We start from the raw sequence: 24886 nt of genomic DNA on the forward strand, positions 1-24886 counted from the left end.
CCCCTCAATTGTACTGGGGGAGTTCTTAATGGAAACATGCAACAGATCCCAACAGGGTTGGCTGTCAATGCCAATCAGCAGTCGGCCTATCCTGCTTGCAAAGGAACAGTTAGGAGCTCACTTTAGGTTTCTAATTGTTCTTTTGGAGCAGTACCTTTACCTGCCTAACACATAAAATCACAGAATTGTAGAGGGTCGTTTAGTCCAACTCCCTGCAATGCAGGAATCTTTTGCCTAACGTGATCCTGAGATTAAGAGTCTCGTGGTCTACCGACTGAGCCATTAGAGCCATTACAACTTGGCAGAAATCCCACTGAGAACAGTCTGGTAAGCACTTTATTGGCAAGTACTACCCAATATTCTGGGATCTAGATCACTTTTCAGCCACAGTTACATATTACTCTTTGCACCGTTTTAACTAAAGCTAGTATATACAGCCAGACTGATTTTGCATGCCCTATCAGTTATGCTACAATGCCACCTCTTTAGTCATTGGTCGTTTATACCTGAATCATCCTGGCAAGGCTTGAGCATACAGTCATGCAAACATAGCTTGTGGACACATGGAGATAATTTACCATAGTGTTCACATCACCACCTGAAATGTTGTGCTCATCTGTCCTATCTTGTTGAATAAGAATTAGGTAATACACCTACAGACGTGTGGTGCAAGGGTTGTCTGTATCTAGGCATAGTTAGGGTGGACTTTCTGGACACAAGCACACCATACTGCCAACACCCTTTAATGGGATAGGAATTGTTAGGTGCCACCTGTCCAATCTACATAGAAAAATACCTTCTAAACACTACCTGGAGTGGAATAGGATCTATTATGCTGCTCCAGCTATCAAGTAAATGGGCCCTAACTAGTCAACCATTGCCAGAATGATCTGAATTTGAAGATATTCAGAATCCAAGGCTTAGCATGGCTTGGCAGAACTTCCTTGACTGACTGTATGTACAAAGTAGTTATAGTAACCGAGTCTCCTTAAGTTCAGCAGTGATCAGATCTGAATGATGTTGACAGTATGTGTTGTATTAGTTTTGCTAATTAATCTACTGAGGCCAAAAGTCAAGAATTTCTTCTTTATGCTGAGTGATTTCTAGCTACAAGGACCATGGACTAAAAAAATAAGGTGAAGGTGTATGGCAGAGCTTCCCAAACTGTGTCTCGCGACATGTTAGTGTGTTGGCTGCAGTGTGCAGGTGTCTCGAGCTAATGCTCCCCATGTTTGTCCCGGGGCTGGAAATTGGTTAGTTTAATTTCTGGTTTGCTAGTAAAACTGAATTACTGTGTCGTGAAATGATGCATGTCTAAAAAGTATGTCACCAATCTAGTCCAATCGAGTCCCTGATGACAACCCCTCTTATACACACCTTGCCATCCAATCTTGTAGTTTCCGTATTTTGCTGTTTTTTGAGGAAGCAAGCAATGAAATGTATGGTTTCTGGACACCAATAGTTATCCAAAGATGGTAAGAAAACCCATCCATTAGCTGGCTTTTTGCCTGTCGCCCTACTGAACCAGTACATAGGGGAAACCCCATTTGCCCTATGGAGAGAGTTTTGATCTTCATCCTTAGGGTTTTGTAGAATTATGCTTGTTAGCTGGTATATTATATCATCCATAGTCATCATGTCACATTCCTTCAGGCAAGTACCAATTAATGCTTCTCATTGTTAGGGAGCCTTATGTTGCTCTGAAGCCAACCACTTAAGAAAAAGCGAACAGCATAATGAAAAGTAGCCTAGCTGAAGGCTAGCAGCAAGACCTGTAACTGACCTGAGAACCTTATGAAGAGGCTGCATCAGTTACTGTTCCTAGGGAAACAATTGTTTCTGGTTACATATCCTGTAACAGCTTTCTAAAGTAATTCACAAGCCATATCTCATTAAAGCAAGATCACGTGCTTCATTTGCTACAATTGGTGAACGAAAATACTTGTCAGGTCAAGCTGAGGTCCAAATTCAGGAGACTATAAAAGTTTGACAGAAACACTGTGTTTAGAATGTATGTGGGCTTTCATTTCAATCAAAATCAAAGTGTTCCAACTTGTACTTTTGGTTCCTTCTTTGGATACACTGAATGACTACGTATAGTACAAAAAACAGGTTTAAATGGATTTCTCTGTTTGTTCTGTCACTGTAAAAGCTGAAAAATAGCCATCTTTTACAACTGGCTTTACTAATGATCTCAGGGTCCATTGTTACCCAGAGGGGGGAAATACATAACTTACTATGCAGATATCACTGTCTGTCATGGAGGCTGAAGTACAAAGATAGCAGGAATAAGGGAAAAATACAAAGGAATTAGTAAACATGAAGCGTCAGTTTATCAGGCACTCAATACTGAGTTCTAGAAGGGTCAGATGGCAGTGAGCGACAAGGCTTATAGAGGCTAGAGGCAGAGGAGAAATAGAAGCTGCAGCCTGAGCAGTAAGCCAGAGGCAGGACCATCAGTCCTGTGATTATAGGTGGGATAAAACTGGCCTAGGAAGACTAGGGGGACAATTATTTCTGATAAAGCAATTTTAGCGGGTTTTTGTGTATGAGTGTCAGTCTTCCACCAAAATGATAGTTAAAATCCACCAAATTAACTCATCATTCATAAATAATGTTTGCAATCTTCGTTCTTACTTGAACAGAATCTGCAGATATCTCGTGGCACTGATTTAATTAGATGTTTATATACAAGCCACACAATTAGTTAATGTATCCAAACAGCTGCAATGCGAAACCATCAAAACTCCTGAATAAATTTTCTATGCTGATACTGTTATGCCAACAGCACACTTTTTGTTCACAGTAGCTGGCAGTATTTATGAAGCAGCAAGGTTCTACAAACTGAAATATCTTCTGTGTTTATATAAATCAGCGAAATGACCAATAATATAAAACGTGAAGATGCAATAACTCCAAAGTCCTATAGATTTGCAGAAACTTGGCACTGGCACAGGCCAGAAATGGGAAACCTTTATCATTAGGCATGGAGAATGATACAGAATTGTAACTCAAGGGTTTCAGAGTATGCTCCTTTAAGATGCATACCCCAACCATCAGACATGCATAGACGCATAGACTATGGCAGGCACTCTCGCACACCCGTGTCCTCTCACTTGGTTCTCCCAACTGCACAGTATTAACACACTAACCCTGTTTCACTACAGCATGGATCATGACCAGAGATGAGTGAATTTATCAATTTCAGTGTCTCTCCATTTCTCATTTTTTTCCAGTTTTAAGCTCAGTTCTCCACTTTTCACACATCAGTTTGGGGATTCCCAACACCTGCCCCCCATTTATCCTGAACATCTATCAACATTTTAGTAAAAATTTATTCTAATCGTCTATTTGGCCTAATATACACAGTGGATTGTGTTGGGGTTTTTTTTTGCAAAGCAATTTTCCCTAATGCAATTTTGTATGTTATTTTCACTAATACATGCGTTCTTGCAAACATGTTACCATAGTGTATGCATTTTTTGTATACACTGCTTGGCTGGAGAACTGCAGTGCAAATTCTGAAGGGTCATTTTGTCAGATGATGCATATGCTACCCTCATTTTCTGAGCTAGGGAGAATTCATAATGGGCCTGGTGTACTGAACAAGGGTAGGCAAACTGTGCACTTGAAATTCATAAAAAAAGTAAGCCATATTAGTTGCTTCTGTGTTGTGGGGTCTTTATACTATGGAGTGCTCAGTGTAATGGTTAATTCAGCCTTGACTGAGAATGTATTACTGCATCAATTCACCTAATTACTGTATGATGTAGCAGTTCTGGTGTAATATGGCTGTTAGAGGCCTTAGTGTCACTGACTTGCCCAGGTTATCAGCAATACATTTTTATAATATGTATGTGATGTATAGAATTGTAGAGCTGAAAAGATCCAAGGGGGTCATCTAGTCTGATATAGAAATATTTTGCGCTACGTGGGGCTCAAACCCACAACTCTGAGATTAAGAGTCTAATGTGCTACCCACAAAATTATCCCCAAAACATTTTAGAATTAACTCGTGAAAAGAAACATAGAGCCAGAAACCATGTTGGAGCTTTGCATTCCATCGAAGCGAAATATTTTGAGATTCCCAGTTTCTGCTTTTAAAACAATCCTTCCGACCTGGTTCACTTCTCTGCCATCTCTTGTAATGCTGTTGCACTTGCCTGCTCATATCATTCTCTCATCACTGTTCAATGCTTCGCAGTTCCTTTATGAAACAAGGTTGACAAGCTGAATCAATCTCCAAATTGCTTCAAGCAAATCAAGACTTGATTAAAAGAAAGAAAGAAAAAGCTACTGCCTTATAAACCGCACAGTGGAAATGCACAGCTAAAGAACCGAATTCATCCATTTCACAGGTTTTCGGTTATTAGAATCTTGGGACAGCTTCTGAATGTTCTGCTGTAATGCTGAGTGGGTGGAATGGAATGAAATAAACACCCTAGACGGATATGTATGTACAGAACTACAACACGCAACTTGCTTCTCCCTAGCACACCTCATATTCTCCCTAAATGGTGATGGTAATTGGGGCGGGGGGGGGGAGAGAATCAATATGCCTTTCACAACACAAATGTCCTGGGGATGGTTTTTCACTGCCAGGCAACGTGCAACGAAGTAACATATTATCCGTGATTCTCAGATCGCAGGAGTATCTGAGGCAATACAAAAGCAAGGCTGGTACTTAGGTGGAAAATGGCCCGAGATGACAAATCATGCAGCCTGCAATGGTGGAGAACATAACACAAGGGCTCAGGCAGCACACAGTGATGGATGACAGATGGTACTAACTAATGAAAACTCGAGAAGACTCAACACTCCCTAGCAATTATGTCAGATCTTCAGCCTAATTTGGATGGCTAGAATTCTTTTTGTTCAAACAAAGCGTAACTGTGTATTTAAAAAGAACCCCCCCCCCAAGTTAAACAAGTTAATTATGAATATAAGTTAATGTGATTTCAAAGTGTGTGTTTTTAAAAGCCAGTGGTGGTGTAGAAGTGGCTGAAGCGGGGCAGCAGGGGAGGTAGATATTGATTTACTGGTGGCAGAAGATTACCAAGGATTTCTGACTCCCAAATACATTAGTTTCCACCCATAAGAAATGATACTACTAAAACAAAGAAAGCTGGAATTGAAAACATAGCAGTCTCTCATCTCTTTTGCCTGACTTGCAGAATTAATTTTTGGAAACAAATTGTTTTTAGATTAACGTGACCGTCGTATTTCCACCCCTTGTGCTGAGTAGTTTCTTTATAGTCACAATGAGTCCTGCAAAATAAGGTTTCTGCCCTCCTTGCCCCCTCCTGTTCATTTCAAGCTTGGGATCAGAGAGCAGCAAGCAATAATAAGAACCTGCTTTATTGTCTCTTCAGAAGGGAAGTACTGGAGCAAAACATTATGTTAGGTCATATATTAAAAAAATTACTGCTGAAGGTAAGGGAACAGTTACAAGTTTTAAGACTGTTTATGACAGGGGGCATGGCAATACAAATCCCAAGGATGAGCAGTCTAAGGCCATAACCCTAGCCACACTTAGGTAGGAGTAAGTTCCACTGAATATAGTGAACTTTCTTCTGAGTAAACATGGACGACAAAATCAGGCTGCGAGGAGGACTGTTTTGCTTTCTGCTGTGTTTACAACATAAAGGTAAAGGTAAAGGTACCCCCTGACCGTTAGGTCCAGCTGCAGATGACTCTGGGGTTGCACGCTCATCTCGCTCTATAGACCGAGGGAGCCGATGTTTGTCCGCAGACAGCTTCCAGGTCATGTGGCCAGCATGACTAAGCCGCTTCTGGTGAACCAGAGCAGCACATGGAAACGCCGTTTACCTTCCCACCGGAGCGGTACCTATTTATCTACTTGCACTTTTGATGTGCTTTTGAACTGCTAGGTGCGCAGGAGCAGGGACCGAACAACGGGAACTCACCCCGTCACGGGGATTCGAACTGCTGACCTTCCAATGAGCAAGTCCTAGGCTCTGTGGTTTAGACCACACGTCACCTGCGTCCAATTTACAACATAGGGCCAGATTAAACAAATGGGTCCTGCTAGTGGAAGCCCACGCAAGCACTTCAGATAGGGCAATTGAGCTTCCCCTGACTCTTGCCCCCTTGCATGTCCATCACTGGCATGAGGGGTCAGGAGAACCCCCAGAACAGCACATGTGAGTGGGGTGGGGTGACAGAGAGGAGAGTTCATTCCATCAAGCAAGCTGACAGAGTGATCTCCTTAGTGCCATATGTGTACTGTTTGGTGTGCTTCGGTGGTGGCTAGTAACATTTTGACTTGGTAGGACTGCAGTTTTTCAGCTTGCTGTTTTCATCGCAATAGGACTTGTATAGTTCTCCTGTTACACATGTGCAGAGCCCACTCTAAAAACAAAACAAAAAAGCACCAATTATTCTCTCCACACTAGGGACAGGGAAAGAGTTTCCCTGTAAGAGGGTCTTAGTATGATTTCCAGATAAGGTTTAATTCATTATTATTATTTTTAAAAAGGGGGTTAGTCATACCACACGACAAAAAGTTCCTGAAGTCATGTATTGCTTACATCAACACATCCATTGCTAAAAAAAAACTTAACGAAAAAGCTTTTCAAATGTTAGGAAAACTTGCTTCCAGCTGCATAAAGTTTTCCTCTCCCCCAAAATCAGTTTAACCATTCATTATCCAAAATGCTTGTTCTCTAAATTAAAAGAACAAAGTGTGCCAACCAACAGACAAAAAATTGCTTGTTTCCTCTGAGCCAGGGCATGTTAGAGCACAGCAGAACATATTTGCAATGCATGGCTCAGTCCTGAAAATGTGAACTAATAATCTCTGTTCATGTGAATAGTTAGTGCCAGACTAATCATAATTTCACACTGCTCAGAGACTGGGGTGGCATGTAACAATACTCTGAAACTGCATGTGGCCAAGATCTAATAAATGGCCTTAGATTTAAAAGGAGGGAACCAACAAAACCTTTATAGAGAAGAGGGTCCACAACCTCAGTGTGTTATAGAGAAGTTCCTGTCTCATATCTCAGCCAATAGCACCTCCAAAGAAGGTGGAAGGCAGAGCAAGGTTTCCACTCCTCAGGGATGTGTTAACACTCCTCACGCACATATTTCCTGCGAGTGTGTGTGTGTACGTTAATGGCCCCTCCTGTCCCCAGCCCAAGCCTCGCCTACTGGCATGCAACTCCCAACCACCCACTGCATGTGACCTTCTGGAGCAAAAAAGGTTGCTCACCCTGACGGGGGTTTATAAAAAACTAGCATTTTGAATTGTTCTCAAAAAGGAAGCCAGTGCAGTTTAAACAAAATTGGATTGAGGTGTTCAAATCACTGGTATCAACTATAGGGGGCCTTTGGCACCTACCCTGTGAGGCCTCCGATGCAACTTCCAGGAGAAAACAGAAGTCACATCTGAGACCTCACAGGGCCTTGGAATTCATGTCTGAGGCCTCGTGGAGCCTCAGAGGTGACTTTCAGGTGATGCCGTGGTGTGCACAATGTGATGTCATGACATCACATTACGTCACGTGTGCCACTGGGCACCCATAATCTGGGGCCCAAGTCGGCATCCCCACTCAAATTAAGATAATATAACTCTGAGTTTTTCTAAGTAAATTGAGGTTAGGAGAAATTTCATGAGAATTTATTTCTAAATTAATTTCAGCTTTACTGTTAGAGGAGCAAGTAAGGGGTGCATCTTGAGTCATTAAGAACTGTAGGATTTGTGGCATGATGTGCATGCAATTCTGCAGACTCTGAAGGTGACCTGGTGCAATGATTAATAATGAGACAATCCTATTAACCTCAGTCTTAGCCAAAGGTAGGACGAGTGAATAAGAGATATCTCTGCACTTTCCAGTTGTAAGGACAGGTAAGCATTACACAGCAACTTTGTTCTGACAAATGGTCTAATGCAGCTAATAATTCTTGCAAAAAGAAAATAAAATGATGTTAATGATGATGCAAGAACAAAAAGTGCAAGCTTTTACAATTATTTCTAGGCTCATGGATGCATTTTGAAAGATTAGGTCCCCTAAAAATGCTATTGGATTTTTATAGCAAGAATTAATTGCGTGCTCCATATCTTAGACTTGGTAGTTTAAAAAAAAGTTATTGAGAAAATGTATCTACCAGAATACATAGTGAGGAAGGCAATTCCTAGGCAAGGAAGGGCAAGTCACATAGGCAGACATTTTTAAAAAGACTACGAAGCCCTGCTGCTGGTAGTGGGACGTTTGGACTGCACTCTAAGGCTGCAATCCTAACTTCACTTGCCTGGGAGTAAGTCCCATTGAATTCAGTAGGATTTACTTTTGAGTAGACTTGGTTAGGGTTGCACTGTATAAAAAAGTAAATACAAAGAGTGATAAAATGGCACCGGTCAGAAATTTAATGGTGAAGGCATGCTAAGTAGTGATAGGTTTTCTGACACGCCACTGCACATGCCAAATTTGGCACACAGCTTGGAAAAGAAAGAATAGTAACATTACAGCCATCCATACCTGCAGGTATCATGTTAGTCTATCATATCTGAGAAAAGTTGAGCCATGGGAAACAGAGGACAATTATTTGATTACAGCGCCTTGTGGTTTTGTTGTAAAAAGTGAGTAAACGAGTCAACACTAAACCTTTCACCATTGTGGAAGCTCCCTGGAACAGTGGTTCTTAAACTCCCCACAGACAACTTGAAAATTGCTGAGGGTGTTGGCCAACGACCTGATGTTTTTTCTGCCTGTTGTAGCAACTGTGACGCAGTGTTCTAGGTGCTGTATGCTTTTCAGTGCTTCTTTTATTTCTTACAGATTGTATTACGATTTGAATTCCATTGAACTCAAATGGTAAAATAATAAAGGCAGCAACAAAAATACAATTAAAAATCAATATGAACAGTTAAAGGGATGGATTCAACCACAAGTCCAAAGACATGCCATAGAGCACCTGCATGAAACTCATGGACCACTGGTGATCCACAAACCACAGTCTGAGGAACCTCTGCCATAGAATACTTTGATCAGTGTGGAAAGGGAGCAGGATGCAAAAACTGTGGTGCTAGACTAATTTAATCAAAGTTGGGATTTTGTTTTTTGGTCAAAATGCATGTTACTCAAATTCTGCCTGCTTGGGCTTTTCACTCTTGAAACTGTTTGATTTAGTTTGAGCAAGCAGAACGCAAATCAGTCATAAAGACTGCTATGAGCCTCTTTCCCCAGGAGCAGAATAATCTTTGTTGTGTGTCGGTACAAGATAGTCAGCCTACCTTAGCCCTATAGACAGTAACTATCAGACCCTAGCAGATTCAAGCAATGACCAATCTACTATTCCTACGGCAACAACCGCCCACTGTGATGTCTTGCCATGCAAAGATACTTACCTAACTTTTCATGGGGCCAGGTACCACTCTACCCATTCTGTCCAAGGGGATTTTATCACCCACAGGAGCAATAATAAATCTGTGCTGAGCATAAATTCTTGTAAATTTAGGAGTATGAGGTTTCTTGGCAACTAACATTGAACCACCACGGTGCACTTTGTTTGCCAAGTTTAGGATTAATGTCTCCTCTGAATTTGTAACTTCTCCCCTAGAGCACTTGAGGAAAGCCTACATTGTTTCAGTAAGGTTCAGAATTCAACACCCCTTGTTTCCCACCAAACTTGGAACTGCCTACTGAATCAGGCCACCGGTTTCTCTGGTTCACAAATGGGGAACCTGTGGTACTCCTGAATTTGTGGTACTATCTGTACCAATTGCTGATCATTGGCTATGCTGGTTAAGGCTGATGGAAAGTAGAGCCCAAAAACAAATGGAGGGCATCCCCCATCCCTGTTCTAGACCAGCATTGTTTATCCAGCTGGATAAGCAGCTGTCCAGGGATGAAGTAAGAGATCTCTCCTGACCCTGCTATGTGGTGCTGAGCTGAAATGCCAGTTCCTGCTGCTGGTGTGGTGTCATAGCATCATAAGGAAGCTTAATCAGACTGAGGACAGGAGTAGGAAGTCACCACAACCCAGTCTATTGAATCAGCCCATACATCTTCACTTGTAGGGAACAGAGTAGGTAGTTCCTAATGCAAATAATCTAAAAATGTTGGCAAGAGAGGAATCTGATTTGTTTACGTAGGAGAATAGCAGTGGTTCCAGGGTATGTTTTTTTATAAGATTTGGAAACCATTTCCTGCTGGTTTTATTGGTTTCTCGTAGGCAAATGTAATTGCAGTCGAAATGTACTGAATAATTAAATATTTCATTTTTATGGTGCTTCACTGCAGTTTAAAAAAGTAAATGCTAATTTCATGGTCTTGTGGTTTCAAGTGTCCTAAGCGGTTTCATTTAACTGATTTTCTTGCATGTATAAAAGCAAACATCAGATCATAAATAGTCTGTGCAGGCAAGGAACTGCAGTGGATTCTAGGCAAGTTAGATGCAGTGTCTTAAATACTATCTGCAACAAAGCACAGGTATTGAAAAATAATGCAACTGGAACGAATTTGGCTGGGAGAGAAAATAAGGTTCTGCTCTCTTGATTTGACCTCTGAGGAGAAAATGGCTCAGAATGGATTGGATGACATGTACAATACATTACTAATTAGGCAATTAGGATTGCTTTTAAGATGTGGAAATTGCAGTCAGGCTTCAGAGATATAGTGCTATAAATGCACATTTTAAATAACTCGCTGCATTTCAAGTTGTTAAAATTAAATCAACTGAGAAATGCTAACCAGGTGTGATTATGTTGCAGCCACACATAATGTATGTGGGGGTTTTGGGGGGCACATGTGCATGTGGAGGAGGAAGGATGAGCAGTCAGACAGCCTTATGCACTCAGTTTGGAGGGGCGGCAATTGTGGTAAACAAAGACCAACTATATATTTGAATTGCTGAATAAAAGTATCAATAAGAAAATTGACTAAAATCCTCTCACACTTTACTTCACCCAGTGGGTCTGTATGGTCATTGATGTATGGATGATGCTACAAAGCTGCATTGGACATAATGAAGTAAAAAGACATAACAAAGTAAAATGGGTTAGGGAATTCCATCAACAATGGAAATAATGCTTATATCTCTCATTTGCTTCCTACCCTTGGCAGAAGCAGCTCAGGGGTACACACGATCATCTCATTTCATCCTCACATTCCTGTAAAACAGGCAGAGACGCACACTATTTCCTGAGCTTTGTGGCTGAGTAGAGATTTGCGCCTAGATCCCCTAGTTCAGATTTAGAGCTGTGCCTCTATTTTATTTTAAGCTGCTCCACAGTAAAAATGTTATAGACGTTATTTACAATTTACCATGAATCAACCTTCTAACGTTTGTACAATTGCTTGAATTTACTGCAGTGTTTCTAATTGGTATCAATGTGCAATCAATCCTAGTGCAAAATATGCTTAAAAGTTACCAAAGAAGCAGAACTGAATGCAAATTGTTTTTTTTTCCTCTCTAAAAGGCCAAGGGGCTGACTACAAATCTGTAAATTCCACAAGGGATTTTTCTGATATTCCAGATTGTGGAGATTTGAACATGAACAAAAGAGACAGAATTTTAGTGCTAGATATTTTTTTAGTGGGCATGTGCCTGATTTAGAAGTGATGAAACATTCAGAAATATCAAATGCTCTTGAATTGTTTATTTAACACACAACAGGAACCAAACTAGCAATTTGTCTTTTGTGTTAGAGATTATCTGTTCACTGACTAGAAGGGAACATTATTCACTTTTTATTAGTTTAAGAATGCCAAACTAAAAGAGATACACACACATGCTTAATTCTTCCTGGCTTGTTAGACTTCGCTAAGTCATATGTACTATATAGCAAACGTGTATCAACTACCAGCAGCAATGCAGAGTAAATGTCATGAAAATACAAATGTATTACTCCCAAAGGCAAACCTACACAGAATTTATGGATTCCTTTCGGAGGACGTTGGACTCAGTGGAGGGAAAAAAGTGACCACTGTCTAAAGGTGCCAAAAGAAAGCCCAGATATTAGGACTATACACGCCACTGTGGTGCAGAATAAGAAGCAGGACAAAGAATTGGTGAATTGTAAGAACTTACATTATTAGAAATTATCTAATGCCAGGACTTAAAAAACCTAGGGTTGCTATATTATTTTTGTTGAGTTGTGGTTTTTTTTTTTTTTTTGCAAAATCTCAAAAAATAAATAAATGAAGTTTCTGAGCTATTTTTAAGGAAAATTGCCAACATGGGCTACCATATGCCCTAAATTACCACAGGACCGGGGTTAATGTGATGTATGAACTGAGCCATAGTTAGAACCAAACTTTGCTTCACGTGAACACCCAGCACACTGGTTTATGCTGCTCAAATGTTCATGCTTGGTTCTTCACCCACTGCTGCCGCACTGCTGGGAAACTAGCCAGAGCTAACCAAACAAACCTTGAGCAGCAACCAATTTGCTCCTTTCTTGCTGCTCGTGGTTTGTCTACAGAGAAACAAGCCATAACCTCAGGTTGGGATGCCATGACAAGACACACTCTGGCTTGTTTTCTGGCAGTGCAGGGAGAATAAGAGCGGAGGATGAGTGCAGTGAAAACTCTTCAGCTATGTTTCCACACTGAAGAGTCCATTTTAACTATGGTTTAATGGGTTGTGAAAACCAGGCCATTGTACATACCCTATCCTCTTTTTTCATAGGAGTTTCTTACACGTGTCTAAAGAACCTGTTCAAAAATGTGCTTTTGTGTGTAAGACAGAGAGAAAGGATTCCTTCAGAAACAAACAAACAAACAAAAACCAACAAATAATGTAGCTATCCTTTGAATTTCACTCTTCTCTGAATAATGCAATATAGTTGTCCAGCCCAAAATGTGTACAAAAATGTGCAAATTTGGGGAAGGTGCAACCGTTAGGGAAAATAATGCAAAAATGCACTATATTAGGGTGGATTGCTTCCACAAAAATGTGTATAAGACAAATTTTCATTCAGAAATGTGTATTAGAAGAAATGCACAATAATTCACTTGCTAAGAAGCAAATTGTTGTTTGGATAAATTATAGAAGAGAAGTAAATAATTTGAGACAAGGTAGAGGAAAATCTCTTTCTATGGAAAATGTTGCACAGCTATAAGTATACAGCCCTGAAAACCATGCAGTTCAAAAGTGAGCATGATGGAGACAATAATTCATAATAAAAGGCAATATATCCGTGGAGGAGAGTCACTTTATTTTTATTTTATTTTTTATTACAGATGAGATGGCTGGATCGTGATTTTAATAATCATCCCAAGTGAATGAAGATATTATTATACAAGATTCTTGGTATGTATTTCACATTTTCTCTGGGGATTTCCCTTTTTAATTTGCAATTGTTATTACCAAGTATTTACACCCTCAAGAAAAGTACTTTGGAAAGTGGTCTCTTTTTCTCCTTCTAAGGGTGTCTATAAATCCTGCACTGGAGTACAGTAGCTTAGAACTTCTGGAAGTGGATCTAGGTTACCCAAAACAAGGGCCTATTGATGCAATCCCATGTCTACTTTCCTTTCCTCTTCCCCGTGGGTAGTAATGATAGCGTGACATGACACAATCACATTGTGCAATTTCCCTGCCCACTATGGTAGCCAGTGATGTGGACCAGGGTCAAATAAAGGCATAACATGGTGTATTTTATTACTCCGGAAAGGGGAAGAGGAACTAGACAGGACATCTAGTTTAGTCCCACGCATGGAACAGCACTATATGAAAAATTATATAAAGCATTCTACAGACATTTAAAAAATCTTGCAGAAACCCAATTGCATGAGGAAATTTACTAAAACTAGGGTGTGTCTGAAACAAGAGAACAGAATAATCTCAACCCCTTAAATCTTTTTCTTCCTAAATTTACATACCATTCAGTATCTACCGAACAGAGGACCAGCACTGTATACACCCCTCTGACATTTTATAAATACATAATGAAAGGAGAAAGTATCAGTAGCAATTTTGTTCTATTAGGAATTAGACTGGAACAAGCAGAAACAGCCATCTAATTCTGCCATAAAGTGAATAATAACTTGGGCCACAAATGATCTGAAGGGATTCATATGCTGTTTCCTTATCTATCCCTCAAGACATTCTAGTCTCTGGATTTTTCGCATTTTCATTTTTTCCTTCCTATACACCAGTTACCTATAATAATTCGGTGTTGATGGATGCAAAAGAAAGAAACAACAGTGACAGGAAAATGTATTGCTTCTATTTGCAGTAAACGTCAGTGAACTTTTCCAACATTCTCTTGAGGGCAGTGAAAAGGAACTGCTATGTCACATTGTCTTTTATTTATGAAGAGAGGAGATCCTATAGTTAAGTACCAAAAATGTAATAAATGGAGCAGGGGCAAGGGAGACACACACCCCTCCAAAAAGTAGATAGAATTGCCCCCTGCCATATGGTGCTGTCTGCCCTTGATTGTATGCTTGACAATACTGATGGCAAGATCAATACTGTCATATCAGCTCTCCTCTATCTGGGGAGCACAGTTACCCCAGTCTTGCCCTGTGAAGTGGGGCCATCAGTGGGAAACCACTGTTCCTTGTTCTCCTTACTCAGAGGAGGCTTCTGTGGTGTTTGTGCCTGGTCCAGCCATGAGGAAAGTAGCAGTTGACCAATATCAGGTCACGTTAGAAAAGGCCTAGAGCTACACTTTACAATTTATTTTGGTAGAAGCTAGCATTTTTAGTGTACCTGCCCCCCCCTTAATACACTTAAATTGTGACACCCTCTTTGCTTAGTATTCGGTTCCTTCACATGTATGACCCAATTCAAACAAGATTAGACAGGGAACTGTATGACAACACAACACTATATAACCAATCTGATGGGCTACTTGAAGGTATTATGAGGACAATGTAAATGAATAAATATTTCTTGAAATAGTGCTAAAAAATTACCCAAAAGGGGGGAGTATTTTTTCAGATTACTGAAAATCTTTGTCCCCCCGACAAAAATGGTGGGTGGGGGGAAAGCAAGTGTCTATTCAGGTTTTTAAAAAAGCCTTTGGATTATTTGTGTGTGCTTTACAAAATTGATATTCATGGTATCAGAACATGGTGAGATCTTGAGGCTCTGGTGTCAGGTTGACTGCCTTTTGCTCATTCTGGGCTTACACCTCTGCTTAACAAAATGTGAAAGCAACAATAGGCATGTGCTTTGTGAATATTTGATAGAACTGTTAAGTACCTTCGTTTCCATTAAGAAATTTTCAAAACGCAACATCCACAGGATGTAATTGAGAGCGGAAGGAATTAGCAGAGTGTCCTAAGGCACTTACCTGGCCGATGCGCCTTTGGAACAGCCATGTTCGTCACGCGTCCTGCATCCTGAGGTTTGGGAGGCGATGCAGTAAACCTGCAAATCCCCGATTCGGATGGGGTGCTTGAGGTCAGGCTGTCTGTATATTCATTAGTCCCTGCCGTAAGCTGCTCTGATGATGTGTCTGATATGAAGCATTCCGTGATGGTAAACTTGGCATGTCGCAGCTGCTCTTCCATCTTGGCGTGTTCATATGCTCTTGCCAGCTCTTCATAGGTGGAGGAGGCACTTTCTGTGGAGACCATGCTGCTCCTTGCTCGGTCTAAACACCAGAAGGCGAAAGAAAGAAAGAACAGGCAATCGCTTCAGCATGGGTTTTTAATCTACCAAAGTCCACTACAGGGATGATTCCATAGTTCACCATTTAGTTCTTGCACACTGGTCAGCTTGGGCAATAAGAGCATTCTGGTATAGCAAGGTAAGAAGGCTATGTTTTCCTGGCAGTTTTCTGGACTTGCATCACAAAAATCATGTTTTATTTGTGGAGGGGAAAAAAAGAGGGTATTCAGCAGTGAAAGAGCTGTAAATATTTTTGTTTCCATTAGCACCTTTTTCCTTTTATGATACCAGATTTAGTGTTTGCAAATACGAGACAGAAGGGATAATTGCAGCCCACAGAGAACAGTACTTGTTGTGCTCATTTTCTCACACTTCAACACACGTTTCATGTAATGAAGCTCCTGTGGTGAATTGTTATTGTTGCACATCGCCCCAGTCTCAGAGAGGTGCAAGATTCCAGGGTTCCCAGGCACATACCCAGGGTTTGTGTTTCCTTTTAGAAATGAGGCCAGTGGAGAATGTTGCCTCTCTATAATATATACAACCTGAGCCTACAGTGGAGGGGTTCATAGCATTAACACCCCAAAAGGGTCTTGTTTCTCAAACAGCCTTGGATTCAAACAGACATGAAACACTGCTGTCAAACATTGCTCTCTCTCTCTCCGACTCTCTAAACTCAGGCTTCTTCCTTCTAACTAACAGCATGCTGGGTTGGGCCCCCACCCATTTGCCACTTCTCACAGAGCCCCTTTCCTTTGTTTCCCTTAATGGCCCATCACCCAGGCTATCACCTCAACACAAAGCTAGCCTGGCTTATAATTTAACACTTGCTGGATCCAGGGGTTAGAAGGATCTTGCGTACAGCCTCCCCCCCCCCCCCCCAAAAAAAACCCAACCTTCATAACATTTTTATAGTGAGACAACACAGACACAGACACAAAATATGGCCTGTTCTGTTATCTTGTTGTTATTTACAAGGAAGTTGCTTTACACCAGGTCAGGCCATCAAGCTCAGTACAGTCATACCTCGGGTTACAGCCGCTTCAGGTTGCGTGTTTTTGGGTTGTGGACTGCCGAAACCTGGAAGTAGTGGAACGGGTTACTTCTGGGTTTCGGCGGTCGCACATGCACAGAAGCGCTAAATTGTGCTTTGTGCATGCACAGAAGCGACGAATCGCAACCCGCGCATATGCAGATGTGGGTTGTGAACGCTGCAGGTTCCAAACATGCATCCCACACAGATCACGTTCGCAACCCAAGCGTCCACTGTATTGTCTACACTGAAAGTAGCTATCCAGACTGAGATCTCTTCCTGCGCTACCTTGAGGTGACAGGGAGTGAACCCAAGGCCATCTGCAAAGCAGATGCCTTAACCCATTAAGCTGTGGCCCTTCCAAGTCAGTCTGCCCATTCCACACAACATATCCCATAAATAGGTATATTGGTCACCATTAGCCTGCCTGGAACCTGCTGTTGATCTGAGCCTACCAAGTCAATAGCAGCATAACTACAAATGTGAATGTGTAAAAAAGGGTTTTGGGATTCAGGCACCACTGTCATTAACATTAATGGGAGTTGTGCAGCTGTTTCCTCCTGTTAGCAGTGCATTATTCAAAACATAAATTTAGTTGAAGCAAATGAAATTATGTGCACAAAATGTATCCTCATCTCACCTCCCACAGTACTTCTTAAATTATCTCATTTCAAGTACTTTCTCATACAAAGCATACTGAGATGAGAGCTTATCCTCTTACACTTAGTTGATGGTTCAGGAATTTTAGATGGGAGGAAAATGTTTGGGTGGGGGATAGGAGTCTCCTAAGAGCTATCAGCAGCCCTAACAAACTACAATTTCCAGGATTCTTTGGGGGGAAGCTATGGCTGTTTCAGGTGTTACAATACTGCTTAAATGCATAGTACAGATGGAGCCGGACTTATCATATCGTGGCAATAAATGCAGGCAACCCTGTTTCAGGAAAGGAAAGGCCTTGGTGGTCCATCCTTGGTGTGTCCTCATGTGACAAAGAAATGGTGAATATCATAATGATCTAGCATTTTTCTAGTATAGTAATCACACTGAAATTCATTTCAACAGCATTATTTCATCTGGTAAGGTAAAGGGACCCCTGACCATTAGGTCCAGTCGTGGCCGACTCTCGCTTTATTGGCCGAGGGAGCTGGTGTACAGCTTCCGGGTCATGTGGCCAGCATGACTAAGCCGCTTCTGGCGAACCAGAGCAGCGCACGGAAATGCCGTTTACCTTCCTGCCAGAGCGGTACCTATTTATCTACTTGCACTTTGATGTGCTTTCGAACTACTAGGTTGGCAGGAGCTGGGACTGAGCAACGGGAGCTCACCCCATCATGGGGATTCAAACTGCTGACTTTCTATCGGCAAGTCCCAGGCTCTGTGGTTTAACTCACAGAGCCACCTGCGTCCCATTTCATCTGGTAGGAAGGAGCAAAATTTCTGTAGAATGTGGCTTTCCTAATAGAACCAAGGTTAGTATTGAAGAAATCGTATTTAAAAGCTCACATTCTGAAGCTTATTATCATGATTGTTCTGTAATGATGAAATGCCTGAATAGAACTTTTAGATTGTCTCCCTCCTTGTCCCCAGGTGAGATTGTCTGGCTTGTCCATACCCACTATCTAGCCCATAAAATAATAAGGCTTGTTAGTGAAATGTTTTGAAAGCATAGCTGGATACTTACTGGAGTGGACCTTTCATACCTCGCAGCTATTGATGTCTGGACAGAGCTTCTTAATTGGCTTCGGATGGCTGTTTTGATTGACATTTGGTACTGTCACTTCAAGCAAGGGTTCATTATTGCTTACCTCCCTGGTTCTCTTACTGCCAGGTGGCCCAGGAAGGCAAGTCTGATAGTTACTGTAGAGCTGGCTAGCTTATTTTTTCATTCATATTGAACAACTTTCACAAATCATTTTAGTTCTACACTCTCCAAGAAGGATGGTTTCCCCCACCCCCACAAAATTTGTTCCAAAGTATATCGCTGCCATTAGTTCTTCATGAAAATTTGCTAGGATTTTAGTGTGAACTTCTCCTAATAGACACATATCATACTGAATTGTGCTCAATACATTCAGTTTTGCAGAGAAATTTTTGCATGTTATTTTCATAATATATGCACTGTAATGCACACTTTAGTATATACAATTTTGTACAAATTCAGGGAAGTGCACATTTCAAATCATGGCTGGACTACAGTTTGTGTATTACCGTATTTTTCGCCCTATAGGACGCACTTTTTCCCCTCCAAAAATGAAGGGGAAATGTGTGTGCGTCCTATGGGGCGAATGCAGGCTTTCGCTGAAGCCTGGAGAACGAGAGGGGTCGGTGCGCAGGCTTCAGGAGAGCCGCAGCGCCAGCCCCACAAGATCGGGGGACAGCGGGGAGGCAGAACACTGCCATCCTACTGTCTCCCGATGTGGTTTGGAGGCTGACGGCGGGGAGACGCGTGCTTCTCCCCGCCGCCAGCCCCGCAATCTCTGGGGACAGCGGGGAGGCGCAGCGCGTCTTCCCACTGTCCCCGGACCTGGTCTGCAGGCCGGCGGTGGGGAGAAGAGCGCTTCTCCCCGCTGCCTGCCCCGCAAGCTCCGGGGACAGCGGGGAGGCGGAACGCTGCCATCCCACTGTCTCCCGATGTGGTTTGGAGGCTGACGGCGGGGAGACGCGTGCTTCTCCCTGCCGCCAGCCCCGCAAGCTCCGAGGACAGCGGGGAGGCGCAGCGCGTCTTCCCACTGTCCCCGGACCTGGTCTGCAGGCAGGCGGGCGGTGGGGAGAAGAGCGCTTCTCCCCACTGCCGGCCCCACAAGCGCCTGGGGGGGGGGAAATTTTTTTTTCTTTATTTCCCCCCCAAAAAACTTGGTGCGTCCTATGGGCTGGTGCGTCCTATGGGGCGAAAAATACGGTATTTCAGTAAATGTGAATTAGGTAGGTTCACCTTTAAATGTTAATTGGATTGAATTTCTCCCATTCTTATAGAATATAGCCTTCTGGCTAGAACACTTTCTTTTGTATTTGAAGTGATACCCATCATATCTTGGACAAGGTGATACCCCTCCAACTTAAAGAAGAGGGCAGAAAGAGAGAGAACCCCCTTCAGCAATTTCCATTTTGATGAGTTTCTAGCTGGAGTTAATTACAGCTAGGGGAGTAGGGCTCAAAAGCAGTTCCCTTTGGACCTGCTGAATATTGAAAGAACTTCTGTTTGTGCTCCATTCTGTATTTTCATGAACAAATATTACAAATGACAATGTAAGTCCCCAGTGTCCCTTCATTCAAAGGGGAGAATTCAACAATAGAGTGGTACCTCAGGTTAAGAACTTAACTCGTTCTGGAGGTCTGTTCTTAACCTGAAGCACCACTTAGCTAATGGGGCCTCCCGCTGTTGCTGCGCCGCCAGAGCACGATTTCTGTTCTCATCCTGAAGCAAAGTTCTTAACCCGAGGTACTATTTCTGGGTTAGCGGAGTCTGTAACCTGAAGCGTATGTAACCCGAGGTACCACTGTACAGTATTAGTATATGCACTCTTGAATGAGAGTGTGGTCAGATTTTTTAGTTACAAAAATTCAACCTGGTAACAGTGAGAGCAAGTCTCAGGGCTCATGCACTTCCATGTCTTTCAGACCACAAGAAGAACATAAGGTTCAATCATGCTGTATTCTTTGGGTCTCCACAATGCTGACCTACTGCAGTCCTGAGGAAAATCCCTCCTCTGTTTGCTTTAGGGCAGTGATTGCCAAACTTGGCTCTCCAACTGTTTTGGGACTACAATTCCCATCATCCCTGACCACTGGTCCTGTTAGCTAGGGATGATGGGAGTTGTAGTCCCAAAACAGCTGGAGAGCCATCACTGCTTTAGGGGAAAGCCCCCCACTGGTACTCATGGGAATTTCCTCCCAAAGCCAACAGCAACTTCAGAAGATAACATTTCCTCAGGTCCTCAGCACAGGAGAAAAATTTAACCCCCCCCATCCATCTTCTGCTACCCCACTAAATACAAGCCCTCTCCAACTTCTGCCTGCTGCTATTAACATGTGGAAACAGCTCTAAGGGTTAAATGTAAAGATGCATTTATTGTCGTATCTGGTTGGGTGCTCAGCTAAAATCAAATATGCTACATTAAATACAGCAAATGTCCTGTTCTGATTATAATGTTGTCTTGAATCTGAAGTCTAGGAACAAAGATCATACCTGTATCTTGTGATGGGCTGACACTGTAGCTGTCGCTTTCTTTATCCACTGACCCTGCTGCCCTGGGTGTTGGTAGCCTCCAGTCTGTTGTTAAGGTGTGGGCTGATATTGTGGGATGAGGTCTGTTGAGAGTCCATTGGCTAGCATATCTGTTGCGAGCTGTGGGCCCAGCTTTTGCATTCCTCCTTGTTGTAGGATCTGCAGTGAAAACACAGAGGTAATGTTGGCGCTGAATATTTGATTAGTCAAGAACAGAAGCTGAGCGACTGGCTGAATAGAATTACTGCCGAGTGATGGAGCCTCAGGATGGAAATGAATATCAGTGGGGCCTATCTGTAGGCATATACATTTATTATCAATTTCTATCAGCATCTATGATATATAAGTTTCAGAGATATTCCAAGCCTTTATTATTGCAAGTATGGCAAACCTTTGACCCTTCAGATTGTGCTGAACTACAACTCCCATCAGCCCCAGCAAGCATGGCTGATGGTCAGGGGTGAAGGAAATTGTAGTTGAGCAATATGGAGGGTCAAAAGTTTCCCGCACCTGCATTATTGGCTCATTTTTCTTTGACAAAGCTTGATTTCCAGGCAAGTGATCATTTTGTATATCATGTGGACTAAATTCTGTTTGAGGATTTTTTAAAAAAGCATTATCTAGAAATCAATAATTAAAGAATTGTGTCCGATGTCTAATACCCATTTACTTTTTTTAAAAAAGAATGGGTGGGTATGGATTTTGTGGAAATAGTATTAGGACATTAAAGCAGAGGGAAAAGATTTTTCTTTTGAAGCATCTGAGAGGGTTTTCATAGAATCATAGAGTTGGTGTTACTAAGACTGGGATATAACAGTATTAAAAATATAAATTCAAGCTTGTTAAATAGGTATTTGATTGGGCTCTTTTTATTATTATTAAAATAGAAAAGCCGCTCCTTTTACATTGCTTTGAAACTATTTAAAAAGGAGTGAGTTAAGGATAAGCAGGCATAGAAGGATTATTCATGATTCATCCCTTCTCACTGACAGATTGGCAGGTTTCTTACTTACAAAGCCATTTAAAAATGCAAACTGTCCATATGTTGTTCACTGTTTGAGATTAGGCTACTAACCAGCACACACACACGCATAAAAAAGGGACAATCAGCAATAAAAATGGTGTCCCATCTTTTCTGTGGAGCAAAGACAATAGCTAGATGAATAGCTCAGCAAAACAAAACCAGCTCAATTTAATGGTATGCCACAGCTTTATATATTGATTATGCAATGCATTTTGTAAACTTCATATAATCAGTGCCAAACTGTTAGGAAAGATTCCACGCATTAGCAAACTATACTGGATTCTCGTCAAAATGAAAAACTTCAGAATGATGTATCTGCTTACTCAGTATCTCTTCTGTGCAATGGGTTTTGTAAACCACACACAATCAAAGCCAGACTGCTGGGAAATATCCCAAATGTTGGAAAACTTATTGGATTTTTTCTAAATTTAAAAACTTTGGCTATCATACTTGCTTGCTGATCAGTATTTTACATTGCAACCTCACAGTCAAAGAAAACTTACAAGAACCAGTGCGGAAGACGGCGGATCAATTTCTATTGGCAGGGAAGGGAATCAGCAGCAACACATAACTCAGGTGTTATATTTTCTCTAGAATGCAAGGGCCTCTGCAGATGGGCCAAATTATACTCATTTTTCAAAGCAATGAAAAAGTGCTAGCTCTGATCCAGCACCAGTGTGGCTGCATCCGACCCCACATTATGTACTGGGGTGGGGGGCAGGGTGTCACTTACCAGGAAGGAGAGAGGGAGGACCAAGGAAGCAGAAAGGGCAGGGTAAATGAACTAGCGGTTCATTTGCATAGCGCCACCCTCTCTGCTGCCTCGCCCTGTACCCTCCTGGTAAACAACAGACTTTACAGCATATTTGTTTATTTTTTATATTAGAACCACAAAACAAAGTGTCTTTAATACTTACTTGTTCCTGGCCGGGCATCAGAAACGTCTACCAGTGGTCCAGTGGCTTGTGAGACAGACTGGTAATGCACTGTGTGTGTAACAGTCAACGACTTCTGTTTCGATGTCTCCCCAAAATCAGCATCAGTTAACAAGACTGTAGATCGATCATCTGCGAGAAAGGCAATGGCAGAGCAGAATATCTTAATGGTGTCCCACTTTTGGCTGATTTTCTAAGAATGAATGAATGAATATCACTTCTATAGTCTTCACTACATCTTAGAACGTAATAACCTGGCAAATGAATTTTGTCTCGCCTTGCTTTTGCCCAGAGCTAATTAACAAGGGAAGAGATCTTTTTTTCAGGTGAGAAACTTTTTTCCCACCATAGTAAGGACTAACATGGAAAGTACTGTTTACTTCCAGTATGATTCCTCCGCCCCCAGATATATGAATAATGGCAAAAAGGCAAGATGTAAAAGTGATGCTGCGGTGATTATAGAAATCGCAGAAAAGTGCACTACTTCTGCATGCCATATGCTTCTTCATGCACTGGCAGCTCCACAGTACATAATGGCATGTGCATGGAAGAGAAATTATTGCCCAAAATGGCTCTGTAAACTTTCCCTTTTCCCACACAGTCCTGCAGTACTCTATTTTAATAGTATCAATATCAACTTACTCCCTCCCCCCTCAAGTATATTATCTCTTTATGAGAGAACACATCAACAAATACCATTGTCTTCTGACTCGAGTTGATAGCTTTCCTTTTCCTTTTAAGATATAATTAGATACGGGGTGTTATGAGTTAAGAAAAATAAGCAGTTTAAGTAGGCGGCAGAAAACATAAAAAGATGACAATGGGTCTGTTCCAACCCTACAGGAGTTAATGGTGAACCACCCACTGCCACTGAAGCTTGTAAAAACAATCTATTTCTATGCATCGTACTATCAGGATTGACACATTTAACTTCCACCTACATTGCTGCAGTCACTACTGGATATTCTTAATAGCAGTAAGAACTACAGGGAATGCAAACAGTGAAGTACCGTATGACTTTTAAATATATTTTCCAGACAGGCTGCCAACGGTGGGACAATCAAGTATTTCCTAAACATTTCCTCCCCCCGCCCCCCGGATAAGAAACCATTAACATGAAGAACCATGCATAATAATACTAAATATACATTTTGCCCAAAAAAGGTCTTAAGTAGGATGAACACAATTCTCCACCCCTGGCAAAAAGAGCTGCCTCTTTTCAAGTTGGCAATAAAACCTCTGGGCAATGAGCCATGTGGAAGCTCACCAAAGGTCTGGATCATGGCTCGCTACTCTGTGTTAGACACAGCCTATTACAGAAGCAACGATCAGGTTGCATCTGCAGCGGCCACACATTTAAAACATGCCCCCGCCAAAGTATCATGGGAACTGTAGTTTGCTAAGGATGCTGGGAACTGTAGCTCTGGGAATGATAAACAGAGTATATGCAACCTGCATCTGCACTACAAACTCTGCTGCCCATGGACTGCAACACATGGGTAAATCCCGTCCCCCCAGTGTGATAAAGCTTGGCAGCAGAGAAACAGCAGAGAAGCAAAATTAGGAAAATAAACAAAGTAGAAACCAAATGCAGGATTAGCCACTTTTAAAGCGAGCTCTGCCATCACTGCACTTTTCCAAGAGCTGGATCATTAGGTGTTCTGTGTTCCCACTGGATGCCCCGGCTTAGTAATTCTGAAAATCTGGATTCACAAGGTGAGTCACCAGTGTTCAACTTTAGAAATCCTGATCCAAGGAATGATTTGTCTAGGGGTTTTCTGACAGCAAGGTCAAGTGCATAAAATGTATTAAGGGATGAGTCTATACTTACCCAGAGGCCTGCCGAAGGCCACAGGAAGAGATGCTTGACCAGCACACACACACAGAGAGATGTCCACTAGTGGGTTAAGACTTATGTACCTAGAGGTCCCCCAGAATGCAGGTGGAAACAGTGGTGGCTGGTGCACATTGGGAATAATAGGACGGAAAGCAGGGATGCTGACAGTAAGGTGGAGCCAGAACTGATGACAGGTGGTGTCAACTAATTCTACTCCCCCCCCCCTTCTTCCTTCATCCTA

The 24886-nt window shown here is 41.9% G+C and overlaps 1 protein-coding gene and 1 long non-coding RNA gene across 2 annotated transcripts in view; one reads left to right on the plus strand and one right to left on the minus strand.

Annotated features, from left to right (window-relative positions):
- The window catches only part of LOC310676693, a 50272-nt gene that overhangs the window by 25311 nt on the left and 75 nt on the right, over nt 1-24886 (plus strand). Inside the window, exon 2 of the long non-coding RNA XR_014510679.1 lies at nt 13209-13278. This is a non-coding gene — a long non-coding RNA (uncharacterized lncRNA). The remainder of the gene's footprint in view (nt 1-13208; nt 13279-24886) is intronic.
- DSCAM (DS cell adhesion molecule) overlaps nt 1-24886 on the minus strand; it is a 317397-nt gene that overhangs the window by 11609 nt on the left and 280902 nt on the right. Inside the window, exons 30-32 of the mRNA XM_083438762.1 lie at nt 22791-22940; nt 20811-21008; nt 15272-15574 (exon numbers count right to left, since the gene is read on the minus strand). Of these exons, the coding sequence (XP_083294888.1) occupies nt 15272-15574; nt 20811-21008; nt 22791-22940 (651 nt within the window). The remainder of the gene's footprint in view (nt 1-15271; nt 15575-20810; nt 21009-22790; nt 22941-24886) is intronic.

Source organism: Podarcis tiliguerta, assembly GCF_965153285.1.
Source record: "Podarcis tiliguerta genome assembly, chromosome: 4".
Lineage (NCBI taxonomy): Eukaryota > Metazoa > Chordata > Lepidosauria > Squamata > Lacertidae > Podarcis > Podarcis tiliguerta.